This window comes from Carassius carassius, chromosome 31 (genome assembly GCF_963082965.1).
Source record: "Carassius carassius chromosome 31, fCarCar2.1, whole genome shotgun sequence".
Taxonomy (NCBI): domain Eukaryota; kingdom Metazoa; phylum Chordata; class Actinopteri; order Cypriniformes; family Cyprinidae; genus Carassius; species Carassius carassius.
In genome coordinates, this window is record NC_081785.1 from 24,020,148 (window position 1) to 24,039,039 (window position 18,892).

Genomic DNA, 18,892 nt, shown 5'->3' on the forward strand with positions numbered 1-18,892 from the left:
TTTTCCTTTTTGGGTGAACTATACTTTAAGTACATATAAGGAGTAGATTTTCCTTTCAAAATAATTTTAATACACAAAGTTTGTATTAAAAACAACCTACTGAGTTCCCTTAATTTTACATTTTTAATTTTAAAATTGATGAATTAATGCATTGTGGGTGTTCAATCTTTGTACTGCTATGCAATTTGATTTCAAAGCAATGACAGATGGGCAATTCAGTCAGTTCTCAAAGTCCATGTTGTTAAAATGAAAGGGCCTTTTACTGGAAACATGCTATGTCTGTGAGCTGTAAGTGAAAATAATATGACATGACATCCTGAGCCCTTCTAAATCTAAGGCAGGTGCCCTGAACTACCTAAAAAGCTAATTGCTGTGCTGCCTTAGTGCGTGACTTTTCGGAGCGGGGTCCATCAGCCTTTCACCCGAGCAGAACTAGCAGCTATTACTCATTCTACTGAACAACAGAAAAACCCCCTCAATCTCAGACATCTAGTTACGGTCTGGCCCCAATCCAAGTCTCCAGGAGCCCATGTTTATGTGATGGCAGAGTAGGCAGATAAAGTTGTTTTTCACTTGTGTGTTGTTTGTGTGGTGTGGTTAGTTGCGGGAATATTACAGGAAGTCAATGAGGATGTTAAAATCCTGCTGAGATTTCAGTAAAATGAGTAGTAAGTGAACAGATTTCAACTGGTTATGATGTTTTTTAATTAAGTTGATAAAGATAAAACCTGAACAAGGTCAAATGAAGAACTAAAGGAGAATTTACTTGAGTAAAATTAAATACTTCATGTAAAGTAAATGAATAAATTAAAGGAATAGGGCAATAAATAAAGTAATTAATAATGTATTGTTAACAGGTAATTGTCAATAATAAATAGTTAATTGTTTCAGTTAGTCTGCAATATGAGAGAACATGCTCTACTTCACAACCTGTACCCAATACTTACCCAAGTGTGTGTGATTGAGTCATTGTCTGTGTCACAGGTAAGAGACAGACTGGCCTCACCCTAACTCCTCGCTTACAGTTCCTCTATTGTTTAATGAGCAACAGTCATTCTCCCACAAACCAAATCTTATACAAATGCTGTAAGTTTTTTTGTGCCAAAAAAGAAACACAACAGGTGTTCTGTGTAATAGGTTGCGGTGCAAGCAGCTGTTTACTAGAAAGGACAGAAAACAGCCACAGCAACACTGCAGCAACACAATAATGTACATTGTAGTCCATGGGGCAACGGGCAAGAATTTATTGAAAACAAACAAACAAAATAAGTGGTATGACAGTACCATGTTTTTGCATTTGGTCAATTGAAAGTAGTCTTTGAACTAGGATATTATTGTACATTCCATGCTGTATTAATATGATAATTATTAAGTACACTGTAAAAGTTTAGCAAAGTTTAGCTCCAACCCCAATTAAACACACCTGAACCAGCTAATCAAGATCTCACTAGGCATACTGACTTTCAAACAGGTGTGTTGGAGCTGGTTGGAGCTAAACTCTGCAGGACAGCGGCCCTCCAGGACCGAGATTGGTGACCATATTTTTTTATGTATATGGTACAATGGTATTCTTTAAAGTATCTTTGACTTATCATGGTTCATCTATATAGTCATCACTTGTTGCTAAATTATGCTTTTACCAGTAATAATATATCTATTACAGTTTATTACATCTATTACAATTTGAACCAAACATAAGGTGCTTGAGGTTAATTGTTATTGTTTAGTGTTATAGGAACATTTGAGACTTGAGCCAAGAGAATAAAGAGTTTGAGTGTGCCACATACACACTCTTGACTAACATCTCTTAGCAAGAGAAGATAGTGAAGGCTCCAGTGAAGGCTCCAGTGAAGGCACGCTAATCTGTTCAAATTGTAATCAGCAGGTGGCACTGTCTGGCTTCATCACAAACACACAGATGTTCCACACGAGACTCGTTCGTGTCTGATTCCGTTTGACTGTCACAAACACAAGCCACAAACAAAACTGGATTTTACACATCAAAGCCATGCATAGAACTTTAATGGGTGAAATGTGTCAGCCACCCTCCCAAAAAAACAGCCTGTTGAAAAACAAACACACACTTCCCATCAAAACTATTGCCTAATTGATGCAATCTCTTCTGTTCAAAGGCCAACAGTGATGACTGGGATTTTTAAATGATAAAAATATGTGAGCAATTGGATTTTTTCATAATGGGTCATTTGTTTTGAGCACTTGCAGAATGACAACGAAAGAAATGAGTATGACTTAGTTAAGTAATGTGTGGAAACTGCTTAGCATGGTTAAACAGCTCTGTGAGCAAAACAACAAAATGTTCCATTATCTATATGTTACTTTAGCTGTGCTGTTTAAAATTATCAAATTAATAATCTTTGAACCATTTTGCACAACTCCAAGATTAGGCCACATCCCGTCAAAAGATTCACCTGAGCTGTAAATACTGCAGAAAAGATGACTGGGACACACTTGACGATAAAAAAAACTTGCCGGCGGCAATTGTGACCAGTGAGCAGTGAATCAGTTCCTTAGGGAAATATTAATAATAGACAGAGCAGGCAGAACAGAAGGCAGTTCCCCAAATCTGCCTTTGCTGGACCTTATTTGGTTCCTGCTGGAAGGACTAATTAATTTCAGAGTTATTTTAAAAACTTAAAAATCTGCCATCTGCATGTGGAATATGTTCCACTTCCAGTGTGTTTGTCACATGAGCATGAAATCATCATATAGGACAATATCTGAGGATTGAGCATTAAGATGATAGAGGGTGAACACTTGTTCATTATACAATGCAGTTAATGTAAATTTCTTGATCCAAAAAAAAACAAAAAAAAACTGTTATGCATGAAATTACGACTCAGAGGTTGTGTATCAATGGTCAATCAACTGCTTGCATTTCCTAAATAAAAATGATCATACATTTTTATTAAAAATCTTTCAGTGTCAGAAATTAACTTTTTATTGAGGAATGATGTACTGTATGACCCCATTCAACTGATTTTTAGAAGCATGAATACTATGAAACCATATTTTTTATTAACTGTGTGTCATCTATTATGGTAAATGGTTAAAATATATAATCTAAATTTATATATAAAAAAAATAGCTGTTAAATATGTTAAATCATATGTACACAAACACAAAGGTATTAGTAAATAATTCACAAGATATCATAATGTGAAAAATGCTCTGCTAGAATGCATGGTTCATAACCAGCTGGTACATGCAGTATGATTACATGGCTCTCTATTGTTTGTTGCCACAGTAGATTTTGCTGCAATCACTTTTCGTTCTACAGGACAGAGTAATGCATTACAAAGGCATTTTTGCCCCCACATTTTAAACATGGGAGGACATATTTACCTTGAGCCCATTTTCACTTGTGACAATGAGATTCTTTGATGATTTACCTTACTAAGTCAGTCATACAAGAGCCCACCACCAAAAACACTCACATCTTCAGACATGTCCTAAATAAAATAGATTGAATAGCTACAAAACTACAACATTAGATAACTGAAACTCATAAATGTACATTATTTACGGAAATGTTTAATCAAATGATGAAAAAAAATAATAATTGAAGAGCAACATTTAAATGGTTAATTATTGGTAGTTACGCTCTACATTGAACATGCCTGCACTAATGTGGATTATTATTTGAGGACTGGATCACGTGATTGACAACAACCATGGAAATCCTTCATTAATTCAATCCCTTGCATGTAGGCAACGTATGTGAATAGTAGAGTGTTAATCTGCTCAAATCTCTCAGCAGGCCTCAGGGAACTGTAAAAGCCTGCCGGCGGCTAAGGCACAGCCTACATTTTCTCAAAATAACTGAAGTCCAGGCTACATTTTACGAATACTTAGATTCAAATCAGTTTAAATTGTTTGAATCCCTTGAAGTGTTTTGCTGTGTGGGCATGACCCTTTGATAGATATTACCATCTGTGCACAGAGTTACATTGGCCGCTACATGTTGGAGAAACTATTTAATAATGTATTATAAGTATAGAATTATTATTACAGACTGTAGTGTTGTTGTTGTTTTTTATTCTAGGGAGTGCATACATTGCAATAAATATGAAAGTGGGTCTGGAGGACAATCTGAAAAATTACTCAAGTCATTAGTAATGTGCAGGTCTGGGAACAATAATATCCAGTTAGGCTAGTAAAATCTTGTTAGAGGAGTCATGTGCATTTTATTTACAATCAGAGACAGTATGTTAAAATGTTTCTAGATTTTTGCAAAACCCTTTATCTCGCCTGGTTTACCTGGACAGTTATGATCAAAGTCTACTAATTATTTGCACCGTCTATAAGACGACAGACTTGATTAATCACCTTATTCACAAGAATTCATGCAATATCACATTAAACTGTATATTACACTTTGCCTAATCGTCCACTGAGTAATGCCACATCTAAATTGACAAAGCAGCACTGCTTTCACGTTTATTTGACAACACAGAAGCGCATGCGACGAGACGTGCATTTGAGCTGTCCCTATTTTCTCCTGTCTTTAAATATATTATTTATACTTTCATAACGTGCCGAAGCATAAATGTCACATAGATAATTCAACTTTGTATATTATAGTACACTACTGACCACACAAACGCATTATTCAAGTAGTAATTTCACTATACCGTGGTAAAACTATCAGGCACATTTCTAAACATCCATAAACAAGTCTCTCAATAACAACAGCGGAAGTGGAAAATAAGTTCATGCTCGATATTTGTGCTATATCTCATATAAAAGGTACCGAAAAGGCGTTTGTTACTTACAAAAAATAATTTCAGCGAAATGACTGCTTTTGATAAAGAAAGAAACGTCATTAGGCCAAGACTCGTTCATAATGCCGGATAGCATGCTACAGTAACTTAGCTGGTCTGTTAGCATAGATCTGCAGCTCCAGAACAATCTGATCCACAAACGAAATAATTTTAAAATTACACACACAAACCCCCCCAAAAAATATTTCGATTCATTCATGCACATGGTTAAGCTCAGCGGCGGTAGTGTTGTTGTTTTGTTTGTTAGTGCAGTTTCTTGATAGTATTGTTAAATATCAGTGTTTATAATGTTTTCTAGGAGCTTTGTTATACACAGCTGAACTCGCGAATTTTAGTTACTTTTCTTGTATAAACAAGTTTTATTTATTTTATATTGTGCAAATCCCTCTAATCAGTTTAATCAAGGACATTGCAGCCTTTTCTGTTTTTATTTCTCCTCTTAATTACTGTGATAGCATCAAGTTACACTCCTCTAAACGTTTTCCAAACAAGTTTTGAATTTAGGTTTAAATTATAGAAGTATAATATAGATAGATATATTAATATAATAAGAATACTGTTCAAAATGAAAAGAAAGGTTTTTATAGACACTTAGTGGAACTTGAGGTTGAGGTTACTCTGTTAGGACATTAGTGTTGAGTGGAATTAACTTAGTATATCCATTACCAGAGACAGTGGGACTAATTGATACCTGCAAACATAGCTCATATATTTGTTCTGAGAAAATCACTGTCATCATTTGTATATTTTGATATCTGATGTCTCTTTGATATCTGGTTAACAAATCCAGTGACGTACAATTTTATGTGTGTCCACATACTTTTCAGGAGCAACCACAACTGCATTTGCACTTGATTGTCATTTTTTTCTTATTAAGTTTCCTGTTCCAATTAAAACTGATTTCATAAGTTCAGCAGTCATTTCAGTTATGATGATGATTATAGGTGCCTAAGTGAGGCTGTATAGATGGTGGATCTTGGATTCTTTAGAATGCAAAAGCACCTGCCCACTTTTTCAGTGTGGCCCTTGGTTCTGGAACTATTAAGAATGCATTAATTAAGTCAAGTCCTTATTATAAAAAATAAAACAAAAAAATTGATACAAAATTATAAACCATGAACCAAACAAACCAGTGTCGGTGAATCACATCACAAACATGAATAAAATAAAAATGATGGATAAATATAAATCTACTGATGTTTATTATGTGTATATTTCATGTTTATTGCAAAATATGCATATCTATAGAAATGTTAAGTAGTTTGAGAGCCTTGGTAGATTGACTTGTAATGTAATTAACAGTGTTTCATGGAAGTGTGCAGATGTTCTTTTTTCCAATTTTTTGTTTATTTATTTATTTTTTAATAAATTAAATTTTTTTTTTTTTTTTGCAGAATCATGGATGATGTAGTTTTTCAACAGGAATATTTTCTGGCATGATAATAATAATGAAAAAAAAGTACAAAATCTAATTTCCTATGGAGAAAATGAATGCTATTTACTTTCGTAACCCATCTGTTGCACTCTAAATGGGTCTGGGGACATGCTCCCCGCCCCTGGAAGAAATGTTTGTATATTTAAAAATTATCTGGTACACTTGTGAGAGTTCAAAATGAAGTGTCTCAGTTTACATTACATTCATACTGGTGTTTTTAGGAAGTAAAGGAATAATATATATATTCTATGTATATGCGTTGTATAATACTTTTATTTTATCATCATTTTTAATATTATTTTAAACTGTTTTTATTGTTGTTATTAGTTTCATCCCTACAACAGTATGATACAGTAATACATTTTCGATTTAAGTTCAACTAAAAGATGCTTTTTTATAAATCAATGGTGCAAAACACATTCAAGATATATGTTATTATGAGAAGTGTAAAATTATTTTATGTTTAATAATGAAATGGTTGCAGGGAAGATTAGATTGTTGTGGTATCTGGAGTACTACTGATGAGGAATGAACATCTAAATTTCTGTATATTCATGGTCTCTTGTTACATTGACAGTGACAGAGTTTGGAAGATGAACAGTCTCTCTCCAGAGGTGGTATTGAGCCGTATTTCTCCTGAGCTGCGGCCTTTACTCTGCTCTGTGGTGTGCAATGGACGGGTCGGTTTAGACTCATCCAGCTGTCTCAGAATCACTGACCTCAAGAGTGGGTGAGTGTTCTGTAAACTAAACAAAAACAGAGAACAATGCATCTGTAAGTTTTCCAAGTTACAAATATGACTAATATCTTAATGATTTAAAATCCAATCATAAATGATTAATCAGAATTCTAGAAAGCAGAGGGGACTTTTCAAAATTGATCAATGAGGTTACTGTCGGTCGCTACTTCCTTAAATATCTAGAAGTCATAAAGTCAGCTTTACTGCCAAGTATTTTTACACACACGAGGAATTTGTCTTGGGGACAGGAGCGTCCAGTGCAGAATAAAGAACAGACATAGTGCAGACATACATAGGAATTACACCGTAGAGTTGAAATATAACACTAACATACGAAAAACTGAAAATGCTATTTAATACAGAAGTAGAAATATAGAGAAATTATTTGTTTTTTACAAGTTAATTTGTTGAGTTAATACAATTTGTTACAAGTGTACAGTTTATGTACTTTACAAATGTACCATTTTCAGATGCTTTGTATAAATGTGTTGGTTGTAATGGACAATGTATAGTTAAGAAAGTATTAATTGTTCAGGCTGAATATAGTGGGCCAGAGGGCAATAGTTGATAGAGAGCTTGGGCTAGGAGTTTTCTTAGCCCTTTTCCTCACTCTGGAGGTGTAAAGTTGTTGGAGGTTGGGCAGGGGAGTACCAGCAATCTTCACAGCAGTCTTGACTGTCTGTTGCAAATCTCTTGATGTCTGATTTGGGTTCAGGTTCAGGTTGAATTTCCTCAGTAGGCGAAGGAAGTACAACCTCTGCTGGGCCTTTTTAGCAGTGGAGTCTATGTGAGTGTCCTACTTCAGGACCTGAGAGATGTTGGTGCCCAGGAACCTGAATGACTCTACTGCAGCCACAGTGCTATCCTTGATGTGAGTAGGGGGAGTGCAGGGGGGTTCCTCCTGAAGACCACTGTTTTCTCCACTGTTCTGAGCATGTTCAGCTCCAGGATGTTCTGAATGCACCAGACAGCTGGCTCTTTAACGTCCTAAGTGTAAGCAGCCTGGTCTCCATTGTGTATGAGGCCGATGATGGTAGTATCATCTGCCAATTTCAGAAGCTTGACAGACGGGTATTTTGCAGTGCATTAGTTCCTATACAGGGAGAAGAGCAGTGGGGAGAGCATACTGTACATCCCTGAGGGGCACCAGTTCTGATTGTGAGAGTCCTGGATGTGAGTTTACCCAGCCTCATTAGCTGCTGTGTGTCCACGGACAGATTGGGGTGGGCATGGAGAGCTGGGTCAGTTTTTCTGAAAGACGGTAGGCATGATTGTATTGAAGGCCGAACTGAATTCTACAAACAAGAACTCCTTCGTTAGTCTGTTTCTGGCCTGGTTGTACAATATTTTATCACCACTTCAGTAATCATCCCCTTTGGCATGACGAAACTGTTTGAGTTTCCCAGTAAACCATGATATTTCATTAGTGAATGATATGAATGACCCGGCAGGAATGCACATATCTTCACAGAAACTGACATATGAAGTAACAGTATCTGTGATATCATCCAGATTGGTGGCTGAAACTTCAAAAACACTCCAATCAGTGCAGTCAAAGCAGGCTTGTAAATCCCACTCTGTTTCATTGGTCCATCTTTTAACAGTCCTACAGGTTCAGCTGATTTCAGTTTCTGCATGTAGGTTAGTATGATATTTACTAGACATGATATGCATCCTTTATTCTGGTGTAACAGTGGTCCTGTATATTACTGTCTCTGGTGGGACATGTAATGTGCTGTCTGTATTTTGGAAGTTCATGGGAATGCTTTGTTAACATCTCCAGGAATTATTAAAATAGAGTCTGGATACCTTTGCTCCATTTCAGTTATTTGTTCAGCCAGCTATTGCAGCACTGTGCTCACACATGCGTCTGGAGGAATATACACATTTGCGAGAATGAAAGAGGAAAACTCCCATGGCGAGTAGAAAGATTTACAGTTTATGAACAGTGCCTCTAAATTGACAGCATGCCTTTTTTAGCATTATTGCATCTGAACACCAATTTACATTGATGAAGAAACACAATCCTCCACCTCTCGTTTTCCCCATTAACTCCATGATGGGATCTGCTTTGAACAGCTGGAAGCCCGGCAGACGAAGCATGCTGTCCGGAATGGCTGCACTTAGTCTCACGCAGCCAGACTTTCAGACTGTCAGCAGAAGGTCTGGGAACCTTAGCCACTTTGAATGGCCAAGGTCCACCCAAGAGGCCTGTGCCTGACAGGTAAATCAGCCAGTCACCAGTCATGTTTAGTGGTGTGGAAATGTCCCCACAATAATGGACCTGTGTGTAAAACTCTTGCGATCTTTAAATATTTCACATACTTTTGGAAATCCAGCATTTAGTTGATCCTGATAAGCGCTCATTGTCACAGTTGTAAGCATATGTCAACTAGGCTTCGCTCAGCCAGGTTTCAGTGAAGCACAATGCAGCAGAGTTTGAAAATTCCTTGTTGATGCAGGTGAGGAGAAGAAGTTTTGTTAAGAAGGGAACAGACATTTGCAAGATTCTTGGGAGCGCAGTCCGAAAGCCTTGCTCGCGGAGCTTTAAGTCCCCATGAAATCAAAATGGAAGTGTTTTTAGTGTTACTATCAATATGCTAGTCTTAAGGTTATCTATAAGGCATTGTGCTCCAAAACAATGACAGAATTTGCATTTAGAAGATATAAGCATTCAAAGCTTGCAGTCTGTCACTTCCGCCAAAAACGGCTCAATGATTTTTTTGAATTCACATCGTACTTCATGTTCTCATCAAATCTTCTGACCAATAACATGCTTTCTAGAATCTGAAGTGCTCGAACCTGCACCATATATGAGATCGGTCACTTGTTCACAATGTAGTATTTCACGTATAGCGAATGGCTCGTAGTGCACAATGTAGGCAATAGGGAACGATTCAGACAGTGTAAATAAGCTTTTGATTGGTGCAAATAAGGTTTCACACAAACTGCAGCAGCGCACACAGTCTGATCCATATTACAGTATTGCTCCGGTCCAGAGATGCGATTGCACAGAGCAGATCATATGCGCAAGTCTCCATATAATAAAAACATTTACAACTGCACAGCCTCAGCATGATTATGACCACTATTTTGTTTTACTAAAAGTTCCATATTGAATGTAGGGAGTAGGTTAATCTAATACACTGTGGCTGTCAAATGCGGCATTACCAAGCAGCTTAACGGCTCTGGCCTGAGCAGATATAAACAAAACACTATTGGCTATTTTAAAAGGGGGGCGGGGCTGCTAGATATGTTCCACACTCTCTTTCTGTTTCAGTTGATTTTACGCCACAACATAGAATAATGCTGCGTGTTTCAAGGCAGTTCAGGGGACCTTTAATCAGCACAATGGCACGCTTCCCACTACTGCGTGTTTAAACCAAGCGGCAACCTCTTGCTCTCTCTCGTGTAGCCCATACGGAAGTGACTTAAACTGTAATTTGTCAACCGGCCGCTAGAGGCTGGCTGCAAAAGGGATTCAATTCCATAGACTCTTCACGTTACAATACCCAACTTTGCAGCATAAAAAAAAAACATGTTTACAGCCTGGTTCAAAAAATTATTTTGCTCTATTATAGCAAATTTTGCCCTTCATGATAACTGTGGTGGGGGGGGGGTGAATTATATCATCTGCTTAAATTATATTAAGCCTTAAAAGTTCTGCATAATTATGGGCACGGCCACTTGAGCGACAGGTGGATTTCTGCTGTCGCCACCGTCTAGCTAGGTGCTCAAAGTTTTAGGTTAAAAACAACTACAGGATGGGTCATGTTGTTTATGATTGTAATTTTCCATCCTTTGCTGAGCTTTACAGTTCAGGGCCTTTAAGATGGTTGCAAATCCTTTTTATGATGTTTTAATTATTAAAATATATTCAATTATTAAGTATACTATTTATGAAATATTATTGCAATTCATAAGTAGCCTTTTTCTGCTTTTTGTGGAAACCATTATATATTTTTCAGGATTCTTTGATGAATAGAAAGCTTGGAAAAAAAATATTAAAATATTTTGTAACATTACAAATGTCTTTACTGTTACTTTTAATCAGTTGAATGCATCCTTGCTAAATTATTTTGTTTATTTATTTATTGTTCATTTTTAGCTTTTGAAGTGTCAATGAACGTTTTTTCCCCCCTTTTCATTTTAGCTGCACATCACTAATGCCTGGTCCATGCTGTGACCGATTTAAACTTCATATTCCATATGCTGGAGAGACTCTCAAATGTAAGTACTTGTTCTATGAGTATGAACAGATCAGAGATCACTCATGAATATATGTAAGGTGTTGATGTTTGATGATGGTGGTTTGCTAGTGATATGTTCCTGCAGCTTACAAAGTTATTGTCGGATATGCGGAAATTGTGCTGATTTAATGTGTAGTGATGCATTATTGATTTATTACAGTTCCAAACTGCAGTGTAAAATAGAAATCATCTTGTTGTTGTTTAATACAGTAAAACTGTGGAATAAAACTGTAGAAAGGATTGAAATGATTTGTAAAATACTGTAGGAGGCAAGACATCCTGGTAAAGTTTGTTTGGCTTCTGTTCAGAGAGTCTATGTGTGTTTGCATTTTCTGACATGTTATCATCAAATTCAGATCTGGGATTTGTCATCAGTGCTATTGTGCTAGTGCTAGTGATTGTTTAAAATCTTATTAAAGCTAAGGTGGAAAACTCATTAAATGCCAGTGATATTTTGTATTTAAGCAGTTTATTTGTAATCCAGTCCAGTTAGTTCATGAGAATAATTTTTGGTAATTTAACATCTTATTACTCATTCTTGCTAAGGCAAACATCACTTCATACTTAAAGAAATAGTCCACCCAAAATTTAAATTTGCTCACCTGCATATCATTCCAAACTCATTCCATTTCCCGTAAACCAACAGAGCTACATTCTTTAAGAGGTCGTGCAATGCAGCCCATTACGCTATGAACTTTTTGCAAATGTTAGACCAATAAAAGCGCATTACACGGATTCTTCAAGAATCCATAATGGTGGTGCAATGAGCACAATTCTTTCGATTTGGAAACGAGCTTCTGAGAAGGGCTTTTAGAGGTTTTGTCTGAAATGCTTTCAAGTACCTCAGCTCAATGATGTTTAATGAGGTTGCATAGTAATTATAACTCGGCAGTGATCTTAATTGAGAGTTCCTGTTATAGCTCATGAGTCATGAGACACTCAAACACTCAAGCAGTTTTTCACGGAGGCCACAAATGAACAAATTTCTAGGAGCTGGAATTGTCATGCAGTCTGACAGTGAAAAATCAAGGTTACTCAGTGAGGCTTTCTTCCTTTTGGAAATGCTTGGCTATTGAGATATTTGTAATATTGTGTTGTCATTTGTATATGTTCAGAAGAATTATAAGAAAAACTATGGATTAGTTTATGACAAAGTTTGGTTATTGGTCATTTTGGGAGCATTGGTGCATGCCAGAGGCAGTGCTTTTAGTTGTGCATTATCAGAGCGTAATAATGTTACATTTTTGCATTAGTGGCCTTTACATTAGTGGCCTTTACTGAAGGTCAGAGCTCAAGTGCAAATTGAAACGGAAAATCCAATTTACTACTAAAATGGAGGCATCGCTGAACGATGTGCACATTCTTAACACAATAAATCATAGTAATCAGTATTTGATTTACATCCGTATTCTCACGTTAAGTAATAACATGCTCCTCTCACATTAATTAATAACGTGCTCCACTTTTCAGGGAGTAGTCCATTAAACATTTTATTGACAGTTCTTCACATGAATTAAAATAATAGGTTTTTGTAGTTATTGTTCAGAAAGAAATGGGTTTGAATAATTTTCTTGGAAATCTGATGCATTCACACACCCATTATTCATAATATCTATTATGTTAGAAACACATTAAACTTTTTCTGCATCTAAATAATCAGGAAAGATAGCAGAGTTGCTTCCTGGGTCTAATTGTACAACTGCCAGTATGTCCCAACATCGATGGAATTAATTACTGCAGAGTCAGCAGAAACAGAGACAGAAACAAAACAAAAAAACAAGGAAATATCTTAAAATTTCTTAACTGTAGCTTGCTCTCATTGCTAGGTGGTTCATTTTGTTGCTGTTCTTCCAGGAAAAAATGCAGATTGTTTACTTGTGATACTAAAACTGGAGTGCTGACTCTTGTTTGCATGCAAAGAGAGCACTCTAGTCACTAGTCAACATCCTTCGATTTTCTGCTTCTCACAAGAGTTTGTGACAGCTGGTATGGTATTTTTTGAGTAGTACCCCATTTTGACTACCCTCAGGGTGTAAATTTGGGTAGTGCTGCATTATTGCCCAACATTTACGCTTCTATGCCAAGTCCATTGCTATCTCTTTTTAGGTATTTGGCAGCTTTTCCAAGATGCCATCAGATGTGACAGATGTACCACAAACATCATCCAGGCGCTTTTCTCTTGTGCTCCATCTGTGGAAAATTACTTGTGTTTATTTTGCTCTGTTTTTTATCCATGGAAAAGCCTGAGGAGCAGAAGTATGAAAAATAAGAGAAACACAATGGCTGTATAAATAGAAATGGTCTAAAATCATGTCAAGTGAAGTTACCTTTATTTATATAGCCTTTTGTACAGTACATATTGTGTTAAAGCGGCTTTACAGTGTTAAACAAGAAACTCATGTGCTGATAATGCTAGAGGATAATAGAAAGCAGTCAGTTCATCATGTCTGATAGGAACACCGATGGGAGCTAAGCAAGCTACAAAAACAATGCTTGAAACAATGTCCCTTGAAACACTAATGTTGAGTTGTTAACTTATACAATACTTCAAAAGTAAATGCCTACTGACGTCCCGAGAAGCACAACAAAGTCCCAGAAGTAAATGTCTTTTGCTTCACCAGATCTTCTGCAGCTTACTGTGAAACTTAATTAATAATGGCTTTAATAATAAATTTAGTTTTTTCCACAAAATTTTTTGGTTAAGTCTGAGATATTCATAACACTTGCAAGAACTTTTTGTGTGTATCTTGAACAAGAGAAACATATGTTTAGTCATTTACAGTGTTAAAAAATCTTTGTCACTGTTGTGGTAATCTTTAATGATGATAAAGAAATTAATAGCTTATGTACTTTGACCCAGTCTAGTGAGGTATGTTGTTGTACCCATCTTTGTTCCCAGAAAGGTACCAAATCCTACTCTGAAAGCTTGTTTGTGGCTTTCTAAGGGATTAATTGAACATGACAAATGCTTTTTGAAGTATAGAATTTGTACCTTTTTACCTGTAGCACACAGATTAAGTCCATCAAAATGGTATCACATGTCCAACAATATTTATATTGGAGCTTTTTCAGTGGCTTGCTAATGTCCATTAGTATTATATTGCCCTTTGAGAGTTGGTGTTGCTAAAAGAGCCATTATGCCATGGAAACAAAATAGTCTTTGATACTGGCATTAGTTGTTCAGTCTAATAAGATCATGCTTTGATAAACAACCATGCTACCATTATTTTTTACATAAAGAGCTTACATGGAAAGTAAAGTGTGTGAATGTCATATAGGCATCTAAAGTAATTATTCTTGTCACAGTAAGATTTGCTTTTTATATGGTGGAACTCTACAGTGCTAAAAACCGAGCAAAAGCATGCACATCAATCTCAACTGGGTGCTTGACTAAGAAACAAGTGGAAAAATATTTAAATGTAAAGTCGGCAACACCAAAGCTCCAAAAATATCAAAATATTTTTTTATTAAACACTTCGACGACACTTCGAGCACGCAGGCTCTACATCAGGCAAATGGACAACACTGATGTACCAATCTTTATAGGCCTACCTCCAAGTGATCAAAGGTCACGTGACCATACAATATTATCATGATCAAAACAATGACATATTAACCAAGGAGAAAAACAAAGAAACAATAAATGAAACAAAACATATAAAACTATGCAAAATACAAGAATACAAATATACAACTCTACAGTGCTGCTATAAAAAATGAGTTTACAAATGTGATTTGGCTTGAACTGGATGTAAATCAATGAAGGATGCCATTCATTAAATAATGGTCACGTGATTAACCCTTTCTTCTTACAGGGGATATTATTTTCAATGCCAAAGACCCAGAACTGCCCCCTGACTTTATCTTCGGAGAAGATGCTGACTTCCTTCCTGAACCATCACAACTCCCGGTGCGTATTAAGATTGTAATTATGTGACATCATTACCCTGCATTCTAAATATAGAGAATTTAATATAAATATAATGTTACAGAACAGTAGTTTAGTAGACTAACTATACAAATACTGTAGTTATAAATAGTAGTAAGAAGACAGGAATGTACGATAAGAAAAAAATTACACCCATGCAAGATGATGCATTCAGTTTAGATCTTCTCTGTACAGAGAGACCAGATTTGACCAAATCTGACAAATGAAAAGTCTTGTTTTAGTGTCTATGGTTGCTTTAGGGTCACTCTTAACCCCCACAAAAATATTTCTCAAATCTCCAGGGAACCAAAAATGTGACAATGTCTGTCAATGACATTGGTTACCCTTTGTTACCACCTTTACTGACGTAGAAACCACATGACAACAGCGTCGTGGACAAATGCGGAAGTAGCTTCGCGACAAAGTTCAAGTAGAAAGAGATGACCATCTCGCTTATGTTTTACTCGACAGGTGATTTGTTTTGATTCATATCTTTACAGAAAACGTATGCTATTATAATGATCAACAAGATTAGTATTATGGGGCATACACGCCAAATGCGGGGCATCACGTCTCTAGACCCGCACGAGGACGTGTCTGATCCATAGTCTTGTTGCGTCTTTGCATTGACTTTGTATGTAATCTGCTGGCGCAAATCGTTGAACTCGCGTTAAATCCATGATTTATCTTTCCGTCTGATCGATGGCCGTCAACGGTTGGGTAGAAGACAACAAATCCCATCATTCCACGCTCCTTCTTAGCGTCATCAAACCACGCGATTGTTATTGTTTTGGTAGTGCCCTCTAGTGGCAGGTCCTACAACCTGTACCTTTAAATTAATAAAATAGCATAGATACTGGATCGCTACATTATACTCCTGAGCAAGGAAGTGGTAAGTAAGGTTTTGAAGTAACTAAACTCTCTCTCTTTCACTCTCTCTCTCGATTGATAATTAATTCTAATAAATGCTTATAAAAGAATAAGTGCTTGGCAACTATTTTTTTTAATCTTGATTAATCACATTATTGTCTGTGATTAATCACAATTAATCACATTGTTATGCACAAAATTAATAATGCATTCAAAAGTAGTGTATTGTGCACTTTCTTTTAATTTAAATGTAGGCCTACTGCTATATGAACAAACATGTAATATCATTTGGTTTGCAAACACTTTAAAGGTGCTTTTTACAGCAGTGTTCCTTTTACATAGCCTAGTAGCAGTTAAAATATTTATTGTAGCCTAAATCTCAACTTATAACATTAATGTAATTAAAATAAATATAACAAAAGCTATTTGTCACTGCCAGGACAATTATGTTTTTATAGAAAATATTTTATAGTTTATTATAGAAAAGCAAGTTATGCTCAGAGTCCAGAGTCTCGAGCATAACATTATAACAGGCACCTTATGATCATGGGCCCCATCAAAGCAGAGTGCAGCACGGGACAACACTTGATGGGCAGGTAGAGACTCATGTGTGCGGGAGAATAGAATAACTGCGTCGGAGTGCAGATGTTCTAATTAAATTAAGTTAAATTAAAGTTTATTTGTATAGCGCTTTTTACGATACAAATCATTGCAAAGCATCTTTACAGAAAATTTAGTCTCTACAATATTTAGTAATAGCTTATAAATGGTGACTGTCAGTTTATGTGCATATGACAGGAATTTTCAGAAAAATTCATACAAGACATAGGCAACCAGACGATGAACACTATTAACAGCAATTATAATGTGATTACATAGTAAGTAGCAATATTTGTTAGTTCTGTATGATGTTTCAGGGTTAGCATCATCTGAGGTGCTCTGAGGGGTTGGCATCATCTCTTCTCAAGTGTTCTGGATCCAGACTGGAGCTTGTGTAAATCCTATGTAAATCCCGTGACAAAACAAAGAAACAAATAGAGACATAATTAGCGTAGCTGCTGTTCCAACCAAGTAAAATTAATTAGTTTAATCCAAGCTAAAGAATAATAATGCACATTTGATCAGATACAACTGCAGTCAGAAATTATGAGATGCATTATTCGAATGCTTGCTGAAAAAGATATGTTTTTTATCTAGATTTAAACAGAGAGAGTGTGTCTGAAACCCGGGCATTATCATGAAGGCTATTCCAGAGTTTGGGAGCCAACAGCGAAAAAGCTATACATACTTTAGTGAACTTTGCTATACTAGGAACTACCAAAAGTCCAGCGTTTTGTGACCTTAGGGAGTGTGGTATAAAGCTAGTTAGGTACGCAGGAGCTAAACCATTTAGGGCCTTACAGGTAAGTAATAATAATTTGTAACTGATACGGAACTTAATAGGTAGCCAGTGCAGAGACTGTAAAATTGGGGTAATATGATCGTATTTTCTTGACCTGGTAAGGACTCTAGCCGCAGCATTTTATGAAAAGCATGAAAACTGTGGTCTACTAGATTCTGTGTATTGTTTTTTGGTCCAATAAGTAATATCTGTCTTATCCGAATTTAACAGGACAAATTATTGGTCATCCAGTCTTTTGCAATTTTAACACTCTGTTAGTTTAGATAATTTAGAAGTTTCATCTGGTCACGTTGAGATATATAGTTGAGTATCATCAGCATAACAGTGGAAACTAATCCCATATTTTCTAGTAATATTACCAAGGGGCAACATGTATATTGAAAATAGAAGAGGACCTAGGACAGATCCTTGTGGCACTTCATATAAATGAGATGACTCCCCATTTAAATAAACAAAATGGTAGTGATCGGACAGATAGGATCTAAACCATCTTAGGGCCAGCCCTGGAATACCTGTATAGTTTTGCAATCGATCTATGAGCATGTCATGCTCTATGGTGTCGAAGCAGCACTAAGATCAAGTAAAGCTAGCAATGAGATGCAGCCTTGATCTGACATAAGAAGCAAGTCATTTGTAATTTTAACAAGTGCAGTTTCTATGCTATGGTGGGGCCTAAAACCTGACTGAAATTCTTCATACAGATTATTTTTTTGCAGGAATGAGCTCAATTGAGCAGACACAACTTTTTCTAAAATTTTAGACATAAATGGAAGATTTGAAATGGGCCTATAATTTTCCAGTTCACTAGGTAGGATCTAGTTGTGGTTTCTTAATAAGAAGCTTAATAACCGCCAGCTTGAATGGTTTTGGGATGTGACCTAAAGATAACGACGAGTTAATAATGTTGAGAAGCAGTTCTTCTGCTACATGTAACAACTCTTTCAGTAATTTAGTGGGTACAGGATCTAATAAACATGTTGTTGGTTTAGATACAGTGATAAGTTTATTTAGCTCTTCCTGTCCTATAGTTGTAAAGCACTGCAGTTTATCTTTGGATGTGATGGATGAAACTGAAGTATTAGACGCTGTAGAATCTACATTTGCTATTTTATCTATTTTATCAGTGAAGAAATTCATAAAGTCATTACTATTAAACGTTGATGGAATATTTGAATCAGGTGGCATCTAGTTATTTGTTAATCGACCCACTGTGCTAAATAAAAACCTTGGATTGTTTTGGTTATTTTCTATGAGTTTGTGGATATGCTTGGCCCGGGCAGTTTTTAGGGCCTGTCTATAGATGGACATACTGTTTTTCCACGCAATTCTAAAAACTTCTAAGTTAGTCTTTCTCCATTTGCGTTCAAGACTACGAGTTACTTTCTTGAGAGAGAGTATTACTGTTATACCATGGCACAGTATGTTTTTCTCTAACCTTTTTAAATTTGATGGGGACAACAGCTTCT

At 36.2% G+C, this 18,892-nt stretch overlaps 1 protein-coding gene and 1 pseudogene across 1 annotated transcript in view; one reads left to right on the top strand and one right to left on the bottom strand.

The window, feature by feature from the left end:
- LOC132111800 (ribokinase-like) overlaps positions 1-3,467 on the bottom strand; it is a 30,119-nt pseudogene extending 26,652 nt beyond the window's left edge.
- Positions 3,468-4,659: 1,192 nt separating this feature from the next.
- The window catches only part of LOC132111808 (BRISC and BRCA1-A complex member 2-like), a 109,224-nt gene continuing 94,991 nt past the window's right edge, over positions 4,660-18,892 (top strand). The window contains exons 1-4 of the mRNA XM_059519413.1: positions 4,660-4,767; positions 6,815-6,967; positions 11,130-11,206; positions 15,042-15,136. Of these exons, the coding sequence (XP_059375396.1) occupies positions 6,831-6,967; positions 11,130-11,206; positions 15,042-15,136 (309 nt within the window). The 5' untranslated portion in view covers positions 4,660-4,767; positions 6,815-6,830. The remainder of the gene's footprint in view (positions 4,768-6,814; positions 6,968-11,129; positions 11,207-15,041; positions 15,137-18,892) is intronic.